The sequence below is a fragment of the Rhamphochromis longiceps genome, linkage group LG3 (genome assembly GCF_057381845.1).
Source record: "Rhamphochromis longiceps isolate RC_006_pf linkage group LG3, R_longiceps_female_GT1.1, whole genome shotgun sequence".
NCBI lineage: Eukaryota > Metazoa > Chordata > Actinopteri > Cichliformes > Cichlidae > Rhamphochromis > Rhamphochromis longiceps.
This window is the reverse complement of record NC_140559.1, coordinates 61,874,556-61,889,019: the sequence shown is the minus strand read 5'-3', so window position 1 is coordinate 61,889,019 and position 14,464 is coordinate 61,874,556. Positions and strand designations below refer to the sequence as shown.

Sequence of the window (14,464 nt, the reverse complement as noted above, 5' to 3'; positions counted from 1 at the left end):
TTAGATGAAAGGTTTTTAAGCAAATCTGAGACCAGAAGTTTAGGTCTAAGTTAACTGATAAATCCGCTTCCCATTTTGCAATAGGAAGTGATATTGATTCATCTGTTTTAGAAAGCATTCTGTATATTTTGGATAGTAATTTGGGGGGTTTAAGAGTAAGAAATTGAACCACACTTGGTGGTGTTTGTAGTTCAACTTGACCCGGTTTAAATTTCTTTTTTACTATGGATTTAATTTGTTGATATTCTAAAAATCTTTTCTTGTTGATCCCATATTGTGTAACTAGTCCGTCAAATGAAATAAATTCTGTTCCTTCTAGTATATGTTCTAAATATTTGATTCCTTTATCACTCCAATCTGAAAAGTTTATCATATTATTGTTTTGTAATATGTCAGGGTTGTTCCAGATAGGTGTACGTTTGCATGGGATTAATGAAGACGCCGTCAATTTTAGAAACTCCCACCATGCTGTCAGAGAAGAGCTGATGTTGATGCTTTTAAAGCATTCATGTCGTTGGATGTTTGAGCTGATAAATGGTAGGTCTGAGATCTCTAGATTATTGCAGAGTGCTTGTTCTACATCTAGCCAAGGTTCATCTAAGAGGGTGTGTTTTAGCCATCCTGAGATAAACTGAAGCCTGTTGGCTAAGAAGTAGTGCTGAAAGTTAGGCAGTTCTAGTCCTCCTTTATCCTTGGTCTTTTGTAGTGTTTTTAAGCTTATACGTGGGGGTTTATTTTTCCAAAGGAATTTGGACATACATGAATCTAGAGATCTGAACCAATCTTGTGGCGGTTTAGTTGGGATCATTGAGAATAAATAATTTATTTTTGGTAAGACCATCATTTTTATAGCGGCAACCCTTCCCATGAGTGATATGGGTAGACATTTCCATCTAGCCAGATCATCTTCTACCTTCTTTAAAAGTGGGATATGGTTTAATTTAGTTAGATCTGCAAGCTTGGGAGAAACATTAATACCTAAATATTTTATATTTCCCGATTGCAGTGGTGTAGAAGAGGAATTATGGAAGGAGCAATTAATCGGTAGGACTGTAGATTTTGACCAGTTAATTGAGTAATCTGATATTCTCGCAAAAGAGTTTATCAATTCAATCACCCCAGAGATATTGGTTTGTGAATTTTGGAGAAAGAGTAACACATCATCCGCATAAAGGCTGATTTTATGTTCCACGTTCTTGCATTTTATGCCCTTAATTACTGAATTCTGTCTAATTGCTGCTGCTAGTGGTTCAATAAAAATTGCAAATAGTGAAGGGGAGAGTGGGCATCCCTGCCTGGTGCCCCGCAAGAGACAGAAGCTGGAGGATGTCTGGTCATTTGTTCTAACACAAGCTGTTGGGGAATTATATAATATTTTTAACCAGTTTATGAAAGAGGATCCAAAACCAAATTTGTGTAAAGTTGCAAATAAAAATTTCCAGTTAACTCTGTCAAATGCTTTTTCTGCGTCTAAAGAGAATATTGTAGTTTCTAGGTTTTTACTGTATGAGTAGTCTATCAAATTAAGTAATCTACGTGTATTTGTTGATGAGTGCCTACCTTTTATGAAACCAGTTTGGTCAGGATGAATTAAGAGGGGGGTTATTTTCTCCAGTCTCTTTGAGAGAGCTTTGCAGATTATTTTAAGGTCTACATTTATAAGGGATATTGGACGATAGCTTGAGGGATATACAGGGTCTTTGCCTGGTTTTAGCAGGAGATTAATGTTTGCAGAATTCATATTTGATGGAAGTCTGCCCTTTTCTTTAATTTCCAACAACGTTCTGTAGAAAACTGGTGCTAGAATCGACCAGAATTCTTTGTAGAATTCTGCAGGAAAGCCATCTGGACCTGGAGCCTTATTATTGTGCATACTTATCAGGGCTTCCTGGAGTTCACCTGGTGTCAGTGGTGAATCCAGTGCCATTGCTTGAGTGTCCAATAATTTTGGAAGAGTTATGTTGTCCAAAAACTGATCAATTTCTTTTTTAGATGGGTTTATTTGTGGTGAACACAACGTTTTATAGAAATCCCTGAAAATGTTGTTTATTTGTATCGGTTCATATAATGTGTTCCCAGATGAATCTTGAACAGCACATATAGTTGTTTTTTCTTTATTTATTTTTAGCTGGTTTGCTAGAAATTGACCGGATTTATTACCATGTTCATAATTTTGTAGGCGTAGTCTTTGTACTAAGAATTTTGTTTTTTTATCAATTATCTCATTTAATTCTAGTTTTGTTTTGCGTATTTTGTTCAATGTTTCCTGATCTTGGTGGGACGCGTAGGCTTCTTCTAGTGATTTGATGTTTTTTTCTAATTCCTGAATATTTTTGTTTTCTTTTTTCTTTTTATGTGATGAGAAAGAAATTATTTTACCTCTCATCACAGCTTTCCCTGCTTCCCATAGAACAGAAGCTGATGTTTCGGGAGTGTCATTATAGTTCAAATATGAAGTCCACTCTTTTTTAAAATATTTAATAAAGTCTTCATCTTTAAACCAGTCACTGATATAAAGAGAGCACCTTGTTCCAGGGCATCTGAGCATGGAGGGAAAGCTTTATGCAGGAGATGGTAAGAGCTGTTGGGACTAAAGAAACTGAGCAGAAAACTACAGACATCTGGAAACTGAGTTGTTAATTCTCAGTGGGATCAGCAGGACTAGCAAAGCTTCACCATGACAGTCATCTGATTGACTGAACCCATCCAAACATCACTTCATGGACCTTTAGCTTGTGTCTGTGTGTGGACAGACATAACATGAGCTAATTATACATTACTCCTCCACAGAGTGGACCAGCAGAGAGCAGAGGTTTCCACTGGTCAGTCTGCACAGCAGCATCAAACACACCTGGACTCTGTGGTTATGGTTTGTAGTACTACGTCTACATTTGTTCTTTTCAGTCACCTCTATGCTGCACTTTGTGGACCAGAGGATTGTCAGTGTGTCCAACATAAATCAGAGTTTGGGCTCCATGATTTCAGTCAGATTGGGGTGACTGTAGCTCAGGAGGGGAGCAGGTCAGCTACTAGTTAGGTTTGTGAATCAAACCCTGGCTGGCAAATGTACTGGGTAACGTACTAAACCCAAGCTGCCCTCTGATGCATCCATCAGAGTGTGAAAGAAAGTATTTAAGCATAGAACAATGTGCTTGGTTGAATGAGGCATGTTGTATAAATGCTTTGTGTGCACAGAGTATCAAAGAGAGCTATATATGAACCAGTCCATTTACCACTGGGTAATTCATATAGTCTTCTTTTCCAGCGGCTGGAGGACAACATCACCATGTTTGTGAAGAACGAGCTGAAGAAGATCCAGAAGCTTCTGAGTCCAGATCACCCAGAAACTTTAAAGAGCCAGATGGAGGATGAGGAGATGTTTGAAGGAGAGGATGAAAATGAAAGAAAGAGCTGCAGAGAAGCATTTCTGAAGATCACACTCCACTTCTTGAGGAGACTTAAGCAGCATGAGATGGCTGACCATCTGCAGAGCAGTAAGAGAATTTCTCTAAAGACTGAATATTGATCTTTCCTAATAGCTCAAGAAATGGACCAATAGACAATCATCCTTTCAGGGTACTGAAAGGCTATGATATTTATTATATAATATTTGTTTCTGAATTTCTTACCTTCAGAAATATTTGCTCCACTCCGTAAACGAGAACTTAAAGCCCAACTGAAGAAGAAGTTCCAGTGTGTGTTTGAGGGCATCGCTAAAGCAGGAAGCCCAACCCTCCTGAATCAGATCTACACAGAGCTCTACATCACAGAGGGAGGGACTGCAGAGGTCAATGATGAACATGAGGTCAGACAGATTGAAACAGCATCCAGGAAACCAGACAGACCAGAAACAACAATCAGACAAGAAAACATCTTTAAAGCCTCACCAGGAAGAGACGAACCAATCAGAACAGTGCTGACAAAGGGAGTGGCTGGCATTGGGAAAACAGTCTTAACACAGAAATACAGCCTGGACTGGGCTGAAGACAAAGCCAACCAGGACATCCAGTTCATATTTCCATTCACTTTCAGAGAGCTGAATGTGCTGAAAGAGGAAAAGTTCAGCTTGGTGGAACTTGTTCATCACTTCTTTAATCAAACTAACGAATCAGGAATCTGCAGGCTTGAAGACTTCCAGGTTGTGTTCATACTTGATGGTCTGGATGAGTGTCGACTTAATTTGGACTTCAACAAAACTAAAATCCTGACAGAAACAAGAAAGTCCACCTCATTGGATGAGCTGCTGACAAACCTCATCAGAGGGAACCTGCTCCCTTCTGCTCGCCTTTGGATAACAACACGACCTGCAGCAGCCAATCAGATCCCTCCTCAGTGTGTCGACATGGTGACAGAGGTCAGAGGGTTCACTGACCCACAGAAGGAGGAGTACTTCAGGAAGAGATTCAGAGATGAGGAGCAGGCCAGCAGGATCATCTCCCACATCAAGAAAGCTCGAAGCCTCCACATCATGTGTCACATCCCAGTCTTCTGCTGGATCACTGCTACAGTTCTGGAGGATGTGCTGGAAACCAGAGAGGGAGGAGAGCTGCCCAACACCCTGACTGAGATGTACATCCACTTCCTGGTGGTTCAGGCCAAAGTGAAGAGGATCAAATATGATGGAGGAGCTGAGACAGATCCACACTGGAGTCCAGAGAGCAGGAAGATGATTGAGTCACTGGGAAAACTGGCTTTTGATCAGCTGCAGAAAGGAAACCTGATCTTCTATGAACCAGACCTGACAGAGTGTGGCATCGATATCAGAGCAGCCTCAGTGTACTCAGGAGTGTTCACACAGATCTTTAAAGAGGAGAAACAACTGTACCAGAACAAGGTGTTCTGCTTTGTTCATCTCAGTGTTCAGGAGTTTCTGGCTGCTCTTCATGTCCACCTGACCTTCATCAACTCTGGACTCAATCTGCTGGAAGAGCAAGAAACAACTTGGAAGGTGTTTCAAACAAGAAAATCTTCAAAGAAATACTTCTACCAGTGTGCTGTGGACAAGGCCTTACAGAGCCCCAATGGACACCTGGACTTGTTCCTTCGTTTTCTCTTGGGTCTGAAGACTAATCAAACTCGTTTGCAAGGCCTGATGACACAAACAGGAAGTAGCTCAAAGAGCAATCAAGAAGCAGTTCAGTACATCAAGAAGAAGCTCAGTGAGAATCTGTCTGCAGAGAAAAGCATCAATCTGTTTCACTGTCTGAATGAACTGAATGATCGTTCTCTAGTGGAGGAGATCCAACAGTCCCTGAGATCAGGACGTCTCTCCACAGATAAACTGTCTCCTGCTCAGTGGTCAGCTCTGGTCTTCATCTTACTGTCATCAGAAAAAGATCTGGATGTGTTTGACCTGAATAAATACTCTGCTTCAGAGGAGGCTCTTCTGAGGCTGCTGCCAGTGGTCAAAGCCTCTAAAAAAGCTCTGTAAGTTATAAAGTTTTTATTATTTAATTTGGTTGGTATGTTATGGAAAACACACTGCCATGAACCTCTGTTTTGTTTTTGTCAAAATCACTGTAATATAATCACTGTACCTTTATATACATGTGACTTGTATTAATGCTGCTGCCCTCTTGTGGCTAAAGTGTAATTATGTTATTGTTATTAGGGAGGATTTGAGAGTAAGGCTACGTTCACACTGCAGGCGAAAGCGCATCAAATCCAATTTTTCTGACCTTTATAAATCTGACTTTTTTGACCCTATGCGACCCATATCCGATCATGCTATGACAGTGTGAACGTCGCGAATCCGATATTTTCAAATCCGATCTGGGTCACTTTCGTATGTGGTACTGAATCCGATACATATCCGATGTTTTAGAAAGCGACTGCTGTTTGAACGGTCATGTCGCATTAAATCCGTCTTTTACGTCACCAACACAAGACAGACGCCAATTATCAGCGCCCGATAAGACATCGCGAACGCTTCCTGGCCATCCCGTGTAGATGTCAGTGAAACTGTTGGGAAGACAACGTTGGAGAAACGTGAACATTTTATTTGTACTGTATAATCTGCAGATTCTGAGAGAAATCTGCAGCTATCCTTTGAAGCACCGCTCCTCTAAAACAGCAATAAGGATCATTATTAGGTTATCTACATTATTATGTAAATAACAAAATAACTTAAAGCAAAAATTGGGAAACGTAAAGTCCGAAGTCTTTATATTAAGGGCCATCTGTCAAACAATATTCTTTGCTCTGGGTCTAAACAGAGCGCGTTGTGTGTGAAGTCTTCTTTTGCGCATGCAAATGCACAAATGCGTCCTTCATTTCCCCGAATTTGAAGGATTCGTCGGGTGTGTCCTTCGTGGCCCACCATATCCCAGAATTCATAGTGCGGCCCAGCCAAATTTCAGCTGCCAACAATGGCGGCAGCTACTAAGTTTTCAAATTACTCTTATTAATCTTTCTGGGTCACAAAATAAACTTTTAACATATTTTCAGGCGAGAAAGTAGCTGTGTAAACTTCAAATATCTGCTCGGTTTATCAAGACATCGCATATTTGCAAAAGTGTGCCGACGTTTTCGGAGACGTCTGTTACCCACCCGCTCGCTAGCAAGCCGGGGGGTTCAATGGTCACTCCAGCCGGCGAGAGCAGCGGACGCCCGGCTTCATCGTTTTCAGACCCTGCTCTTTCGCTACTCAGGTTAAACATGATATATAAGTCACCCGGATAACTTAAAAATGTAATTGTTTGCCTTTTTTCTGTGTTTTATTTGTTCCGGAGTAAATCGGTTTGGCTGAGATCAAAGTTCCTCCGGGATTTTCACACAGCTGAATAAACGTTAAACAGGAAACTGATTAAACAGAAGTGTGAGACGGTCGAGAATTTACGCCAGTGTCCTGTTATATTTTAGATAGCAAGGAGCAGACGGCCGAGTTTATTAAACTCCACAAAGACAGCGGTGACGCAAATCTGAAGGCTAGACCGTCCCATTTCACAGCCTCGCACTTCCAGCCTTTTCGGTCTTTGAAGGACCCGGCCCACGTAGACCGCGAATACCGGGTCCTCCGAAGGATGCAGCCGACGTTTTGGGACACAGCTAGTGTGCGATGTTCTTTCAGTGTTGCACTTTGTAGACGCTCCCTGAGCACTGGTCTCACAGCCAGCTGCACATAGAGACCAGTGTTGTTAGTCCAGGTCAGAAGATGACTTGTTGGAATGAAAATGAGCTTGTAGTTTGTCTGCTTTAATAATGTGACTGGAAAAAGGTGTTGGACTTCAAATATGTCCATTTCTTTCACACTTCACCTTTAAAAGTGAAGCCTTGTGGTTCCTGGAAGGAAAAACACGACTTTTTCAAGTCTTTGTCCTGTTTTTATGATAAATGTACGACTTTAATGTGAAACATTCAGAGTTTTTTCTCTTGTTGTGTTTGTTTGAAGCTGCTTCCTGTTGGCTTCAGCTGTTTGGAGTTTCCATTTTCTAAACTTCTACATTCTGAACCTTCTTCAGCTCTGAACAGATGATGAAACACTGAATGATTTCAAGCTCACACTTTGTCTAATAGACTTACATCTTTCATTCTTTATACAGATTGTGGGGCTGTGGTTTGTCAGAGATCAGCTGTGATTATCTGGCAGCAGCACTGAAGTCCAACCCCTCCCATCTGAGACAGCTGGAGCTGAGCTCCAACAACAAGCTGCAGGATTCAGGAGTGAAGCATCTGTGTGGTTTCCTGGAGAGTCCAGGATGTGGACTTGAAACTCTGAGGTCAGTCAGCATGTTTTAGTTGTGCTGAGATGAATATGATGTGAAAGTTGTGCTGACACTAAACTGCAGACATCAGGCTGATATTATACTGATCCACACTGAGGATCTTCATGGTAAAGTCTGTTTTCTTCTTCTCTGGTTTAGTCCATTGACTGCAGCAGAACAATGTTCACATTTCAAACCTTCAAAGAAGAAGAAAAATCCTCCACTGGATAATTCACTGTGAAACTCTCCAACTCTTCATTCCACCTTAAAGTCTGTCTGACACTGAAATCCAAAGCAAAATGTGCGTTTGCTTTACAGACAGCAGTCCAACACAAATATACACACATCATCCAAAACACAGTCCAACATCCAAATCTCCTCCACTGCCAGCATGAATGATGGGAAAGAGAAGGAGGAACACTCTGACATTCAGGGTTAGAATGAGTTTCATGAAGCAGACTGTGAAGATCAAAGCTGCATTAGAAAGCTTACATGAATGAATGAGTGGACAGAAGTGGACAGAGATCATCTGAAGCACTTCAAAGGCTTTAAATCAGCACATTTCTCTTTATTCTTTATCAACTTTGTTAGTTTCTCTCAGTTTTATGTGGAATGAAGCTAACAGCAGGCTAATAAGATGCTGACCAATAGGTTTCTATTAAAGGTTGTAATTTGTATATGAAAAAGTGCTTTGGCTCAGCAGGGATCAGCTTACAGGTAGAATACAGCTGCTGGATGGGATTAGCATGTCATAGCTATCTACCAAACTGCTAACTGGGGGATTTCAGGCCATCTATGGATCATTTTTGCTAACTGTTTATTCAGCTTAGGCTCACAGGGCTGCAGCCTGTGCCCTAGCTGTCATAGGGCAAGAGGCGTGGTCCACCTGCACAGGTGAGCAGTCCATCACAGGGCCAACAGAGAGAGACAGAGAAGCACTCTCTCACATCCACACCTACAGCCAATTTAGAAGCACCAATGAACCTAAGCAGCATTTCATTGGACTGTGGGAGAACATCCAACCTCCACAGAAAGGCCAACAAGCTTCAACCTACAACCTTCTTGCTTTAAGGCACTAGTGCGAACCACTTTTCCCCATTTCAGCCCAAATCCTGCATCTTCCTGTTTCTGACTCCAGGCCAGCTCCACTAACACTTTCTCATCAGACACTGCCACCTAGTGGAGGAAGTCTTAGTCCCATTTGAAGCTTCAGATTACAGTTAGTTCCTTTACAAAGAGGTGGAGGTGGTGGGGCCACAGCACCATCATCACTGAGTGCCATAGGACACTTAACCTTTGTTTCCATATGCTGGGAACTTCCTGTTGTTCCAAGGAGGACTGGAAAATGTGTGAAAATCTCCCAGTCAGTTCCTCACAGCACACTTCAATCATTCCCCTCCCACAGCATCAGGACCAGGGCTTTTTCTCTCTTTGGTCCCACTAAGAGATTTCCACACAAACACCTCATCAGTGGGACTCTCAGAGCTACCAGCCCTTTGCTACAATCACAAAGCTCTTCATTGAAATCAATGATATCAAAGCTGGAATCAAATGAGTCCAAGTCTTCTGCTGATTCAGCATCACATTCATCTTTGCTCCTTGTCCTGCATCCCCACCATGGACTTCATTCCTTTCCAAGCCAGCCTTGAGTGTCCTTTATTCAGCTCATCCTCTGCTTTACTTTTACACCTGATTTTAGCTGCTTTATCTCTCTTTCAACAAGTTTCTGTGCCTCAATCTTTTTCTTCTCTCCCTCATAACAAGACAGCTTCTTCTGCCTGAGAACATGTTGGAGTGATTTACTAATCCAGGGCTGCTTATTGGGGAAAATACTTCCTGTTTCCAAAGTAATCCCCATTTTTCCCAGAAAGAAATGTAAGTAGAAATCGATGATCTAAGTGAGAACATGAGCCTTTAAAAAGTCCCAGTGGGTGCAGTCAAAGCAGTCCCTCAGTCCCAGTATATAGTCTTTGGTCCAGACTGGAACAACTGTGTGCCCAGTTTGAGCTCTCTTCAGTGCTGTGACCTGACAGACCCAGAGGGGCCATCACATCACATTTAGAAGCTCCCCTAATGGAGCCACAACACATGTCCAACACTTAGTCTGTCTTGTTGGACCAACTGGAAGAAATGATTCAAGGACTTAGTCACAGAACAGAGATTCAAATCTCCAAAATCCAACTGGCTGCATCAGGACATATAGTCTGAAACTCTGCACAGTTTCCTGTTTGAAGCTGCTTCCTGTTGGCTTCAGCTGTTTGGAGTTTCCATTTTCTAAACTTCTACATTCTGAACCTTCTTCAGCTCTGAACAGATGATGAAACACTGAATGATTTCAAGCTCACACTTTGTCTAATAAACTTACATCTTTCATTCTTTATACAGATTGAGGTACTGTGGTTTGTCAAAGATCAGCTGTGATTATCTGGCAGCAGCACTGAAGTCCAACCCCTCCCATCTGAGAGAGCTGAACCTGAGTGAGAACAAACTGAAGGATCCAGATGTGAAGCAGCTGTCTGATCTTCAGCAGAGTCCAGACTACAGACTGGAGACTCTGGAGTAAGTAGAGTGATGGAGTGAGTGGGTGGTGCTGTCAGCAGTATTGTACTAAACACAGTCAGTATGAAACAAAGATCCAGTGTTTCCTGTAAAGCTGCAGCTTCTCAGTGAAGCTGTGAGAGGAGAACGGTGACAGGCTTCAGGATTGGACACAAACACTTCCTGTTTCTGACCTTTATGGTCACCATAGTAACGGCTGACACGCTCTGATCAAACACTGTCAACAGCCAATCAGCTCTCTGAACAAAGCAGCACGCAGACCAATGACTGCATTCGTTTCCAAGTTTAAAGCAGTGAAGAACACAGTCTGTAGGTGAGGAAGAATTTAGTGAGAGCAGATGTTTGGATGGAATTCCTCCAGTTAACAGCTGGAACCGTCCATCTGGATTGTTGGGCTTGTTGTTGGGGTTCCTACAGAGCTCAGAGTGGACACACCAAGGTTCTTCTAATGAATGAAAGTCCAAACTCAAACTAGGAGGGAAAAACATTTTCATCAACTTCAATAAAAATCCAAAGATTAGAAAAAGTGAAGCAACAATGAGTCCTAGTACAGTCCCAGCACTGAAGTCCCTGCTGCTCTTTATACTGGATGTGCTGCATCACTGACTGACAGCTGATGAAGAGTCTCTGGAAACACTCGTTTATCTCCTCTGCTCTTCCTTCTTCTCTCTGCAGGTGGAGCTGATGATGGTAAACAGGACGGTGTGTGTGCTGAGAGAGGAGGAGCTGTGTCCTGATGATCCAGAGAGGTTGAAGCAGCAGCAGCTTGTGTGTAGAGACGCTCTGACTGGGCCATGTTACTGGGAGGTGGAGAGGAGAGCTTCATCCAGCAGTGACTGACAGAGGAATGAGAAGAAGTGCAGATGACTGTCAGTGCTGCAGAGTGAACTGCTCTGAGAACAGCTCCACTGTCAGACACAATGTAGAGTCCAGCATCATCCCTGTGTGTCCCTCTGGATCTGACAGAGGATCATCAGTGTATCTGGACTGCTCTGCTGCTGCTCTGTCCTTCTACAGTCTCTGCACAGTCTCTGTCTGACTCTGGCTTCAGACCCTCCTGGATCAAACTCACCTGGAAAGACTTTCAAACATCACTCAATAGATTTGAATGCAGAATATATTTGATATATACTGTAGATGTACTGTAGAGTTGCAGTTTGTCACTTGTAAATACAGTCTGTGAGCAGCTGTGAGCTGAAAGATCTTTCTAGAAACACGAAATGTTTTCACTCTTCTGTTGCTTTTTCATATATTTCCACAACATTAATATTGATCCCACCTGTCTCACCTGTTTCATGCTTTTATACATAATAACAGGACACGTGTGATCTGAGCGCTGCTGTGGTTGCTGTGCTGCACGTCTTCATTTAGATAACAGAGACATCTAGTGGTTCAGAGGGAGAACTGCAGGAGGTGGAGCTGTGTTTTAGCGTGGAAAACTTTTTATCTTTTAGGCGCAGATACAAATATGACAAGTATCAGTGTGAGATACAAAAGGTCACATCAGTCAGCAGAGGGAACAGTGATCACACAGCAATGTAAGAATAGAAACATAACAGTGAATCTGGACATGTATACAGATGGAAGCAAACAAACAGGATGTAACACTACATTAAAGCCACATTGTTCAAAGTCTGTTAATGAAACTTTATGAAGTTTATGTAGGATGTTTTTCCTATTTTGTATTTGTTTGAATTATGATGTATTTCTGACTCTTTCTGCCATGATGCCAGGTCTCTCTTGAAAACAACATTTTTAATCTCAATTAAATTTTCACCTGGAGAAATAAAGATGATAATAATAATTTTGTCTTCAGGGAATCATTTCTCTGTAAAACAGCTTCTTCTGAAACTCTTGTTACATTTCTTGTTTATTGTTTGCTGGTTTTAGAAAAATGTCATCGTCTCTGTGTGAACTTAAACTCTACATGTGGTGTCAGCTATAAACGAGCTCTAGAGTCTAATAACGATGCTTTTATTATTGTCTGGTATCCAACCTAACCCTGGGCCTCTGGCTGAATGTGAAACACCAGCAGATGTTAAAAACTGTCTGGGTTACACGTGCATCACGTCGTGTGCTTCCTAACATGGATATGATTGGAATCTGGGCCTGTTCAAGCGGTGCTGGTATCATTGTTGTTTCTGAGACTTTCCAAATCTTTACTGGATAAAAACGTAGCAACTGATGGATTTAACATTTAGCTCTCAGACTGTCCCAGAAAAGGCGGAGGTCTGGAAGTTTATGTGAAGCTCTGTCTTGCTGCTCAAGTCTTGTTCTCTCCATCTGCACCTCAGCCATTTGAAATCTTGGCCTTAACTATTGATCTGTTTGGAAATCAGACTGTTGTTGGCTGCTATCAGCCTCCACCTGCTTCCCCCAGCACATCACCGTCTCTGGTTCAACTTTTATCTGAGCTGCATTTTAATGACGTCTTTCAGATGGATGATTTTCATTGGGACTGGCTTTCTTCTGTGTCTGATGAGTTTAAGGCACGCTGCTTGTTTTTAAAACTGACTCAAATTATTTAAAGCCTCACACGCCTTGATCCTAAACACCCAGATAAATCTGCTCTTATTGACCTTTTTTAACTAATATGCTGCGTAAGTTTTCCACATCTGCAGTTTTTGCCAACGACCTGAGTGATCACTGCATAGTTGGTGCTGTGAGAAACACTAAAATCTCACGCTCCGAGCCCGCATCAGTTTGAACTGGGGTCGTATTAAACAGGCTGACAATGTCAGTTTGGGAACATTTACAGGAGAGTTGTGTCTACTTTGTGGACAGACACGCCCCTTTTTGCCAGGTCAGGGTGAAAGGTCGGGACAGGCCTGGTTTGGTTCAGTACCGGCCGATCTCCTACATGAGAGAAACCAGGCCTGGGCAGGAAGTCTGGCTCTGATGCTGATTGGCTACGTTTTCATTAGCTGTGTAATCGGATTACTGCCTCCATCATCAAGATGTAACTATTTTTTACTTTAACGACTGACAGTCCAAACGACCGTAGGAGGTTTTGGCAAACTATAAAGTGTCTCTGCCAGCTGTGACTCCTCAGAGCTTCCTCCTCACTTAAATATCGACTCCACTCCTGTGTCAGACAAAACTGAAATGTTGCTTTAACAAACACTTTGTTGCTTCTTGCTCTTTGTTCAGCACAGTATCTGATGGTAAACCTCTTGCACACAACTCTGCTCGTAGTTCCTGCTTACTGATACCTTTTCCTTCACACCTGTCACAGTAGAAGAGGTTTGTAAGGCTTTGAATAGCCCCAACACCAGAAACTCGTCCTCACAATCGTTCTCCTTCCTTCTTGCACTTGGCTGCAAATATCATAGCTGAGCCAGTGTCTTATATTTTTAATCTTTCTCTACAACAGAAGGCTTTACCACAGATGTGGAAGTGTGCCTCTGTACTCCCCCACTGAAAGCTGGTGATTCTTCAACAGTTAGTAATTACAGGCCAATTTCCAAACTCTGTGTCTTATCTAAGGTTCTTCAAAGGCTGGTAAATAATCAACTTCAAAGTTATCTGGATGAAAATAGGATTTTATCTCCCTTCCAGTCTGGTTTTAGGAAACTGCACAGTACTGGAACTGCTTCGATAAAAGTTCTCAAAGACGTCTATGAAGCGCTGGATGCAAAGAACTACTGTGCAGCAATACATGTGGCAAAAAAGTGAGGTGTTGTGGCCATACTTGCCAACCTTGAAACTTCAGAATAAGGGAGACATTCAAAAGGGCTGTTGGGGGGGTGATAAATACATTTTACAGGGTTTATTTATCGGGTAAAATACATTAAATGTCACCGTTATTATTGGCTGGCCGGAAACAGCGGGGGTGTCCAAATTCAGAGGCTGCTTCCACCTGAGGACCGGCCTTCGCGGTCTAAAGAAAGCCGGGTAGTACATCACGAGCTCCCTCGGTGGAGTGAAACTGCCGTCTGCTCCTTGCTATCTAAAATATAACCGGGCGCTGACTGAAACTCTTCTGTTTAACTCATTCACTGCCATTGACGTCTATAGACGTCAATTACGTTTTTCAATGGGAGGGGCCAGAATACAACCTCGGGCAGCTTGTCAGTGAATTTTATTTTTTCATATATTTGTAAATAAATTGTTTTGATAAAACATAACCTTTCTCAGTGTTATTTCTGTTTTATAGAAGTGAAAAACTATTTTATATGTTAGAGGTGTCACAAAGCAAGAAA

At 42.1% G+C, this 14,464-nt stretch overlaps 2 protein-coding genes across 2 annotated transcripts in view; both read left to right on the top strand.

Moving 5' to 3' along the window:
• Positions 1-14,464, top strand: part of LOC146675622 (protein NLRC3-like) — a 47,669-nt gene that overhangs the window by 9,609 nt on the left and 23,596 nt on the right. The gene's annotated exons all lie outside the window — the stretch shown is intronic.
• On the top strand, positions 3,271-5,431 carry LOC146675625 (protein NLRC3-like). The gene is made up of 2 exons (XM_085400628.1): positions 3,271-3,494; positions 3,636-5,431. The coding sequence occupies exons 1-2, from the start codon at positions 3,287-3,289 to the stop codon at positions 5,429-5,431; spliced, it is 2,004 nt and encodes a 667-aa protein (XP_085256754.1). The 5' UTR covers positions 3,271-3,286.

Excerpts from the sequence above, each read along its gene's own strand:
- LOC146675625 (XM_085400628.1), top strand. The coding sequence starts at position 3,287 with ATGTTTGTGAAGAACGAGCTGAAGAAGATCCAGAAGCTTCTGAGTCCA. Across the intron at positions 3,495-3,635 it reads GGCTGACCATCTGCAGAGCA|AAATATTTGCTCCACTCCGT; the intron begins GTAAGAGAATTT and ends TCTTACCTTCAG.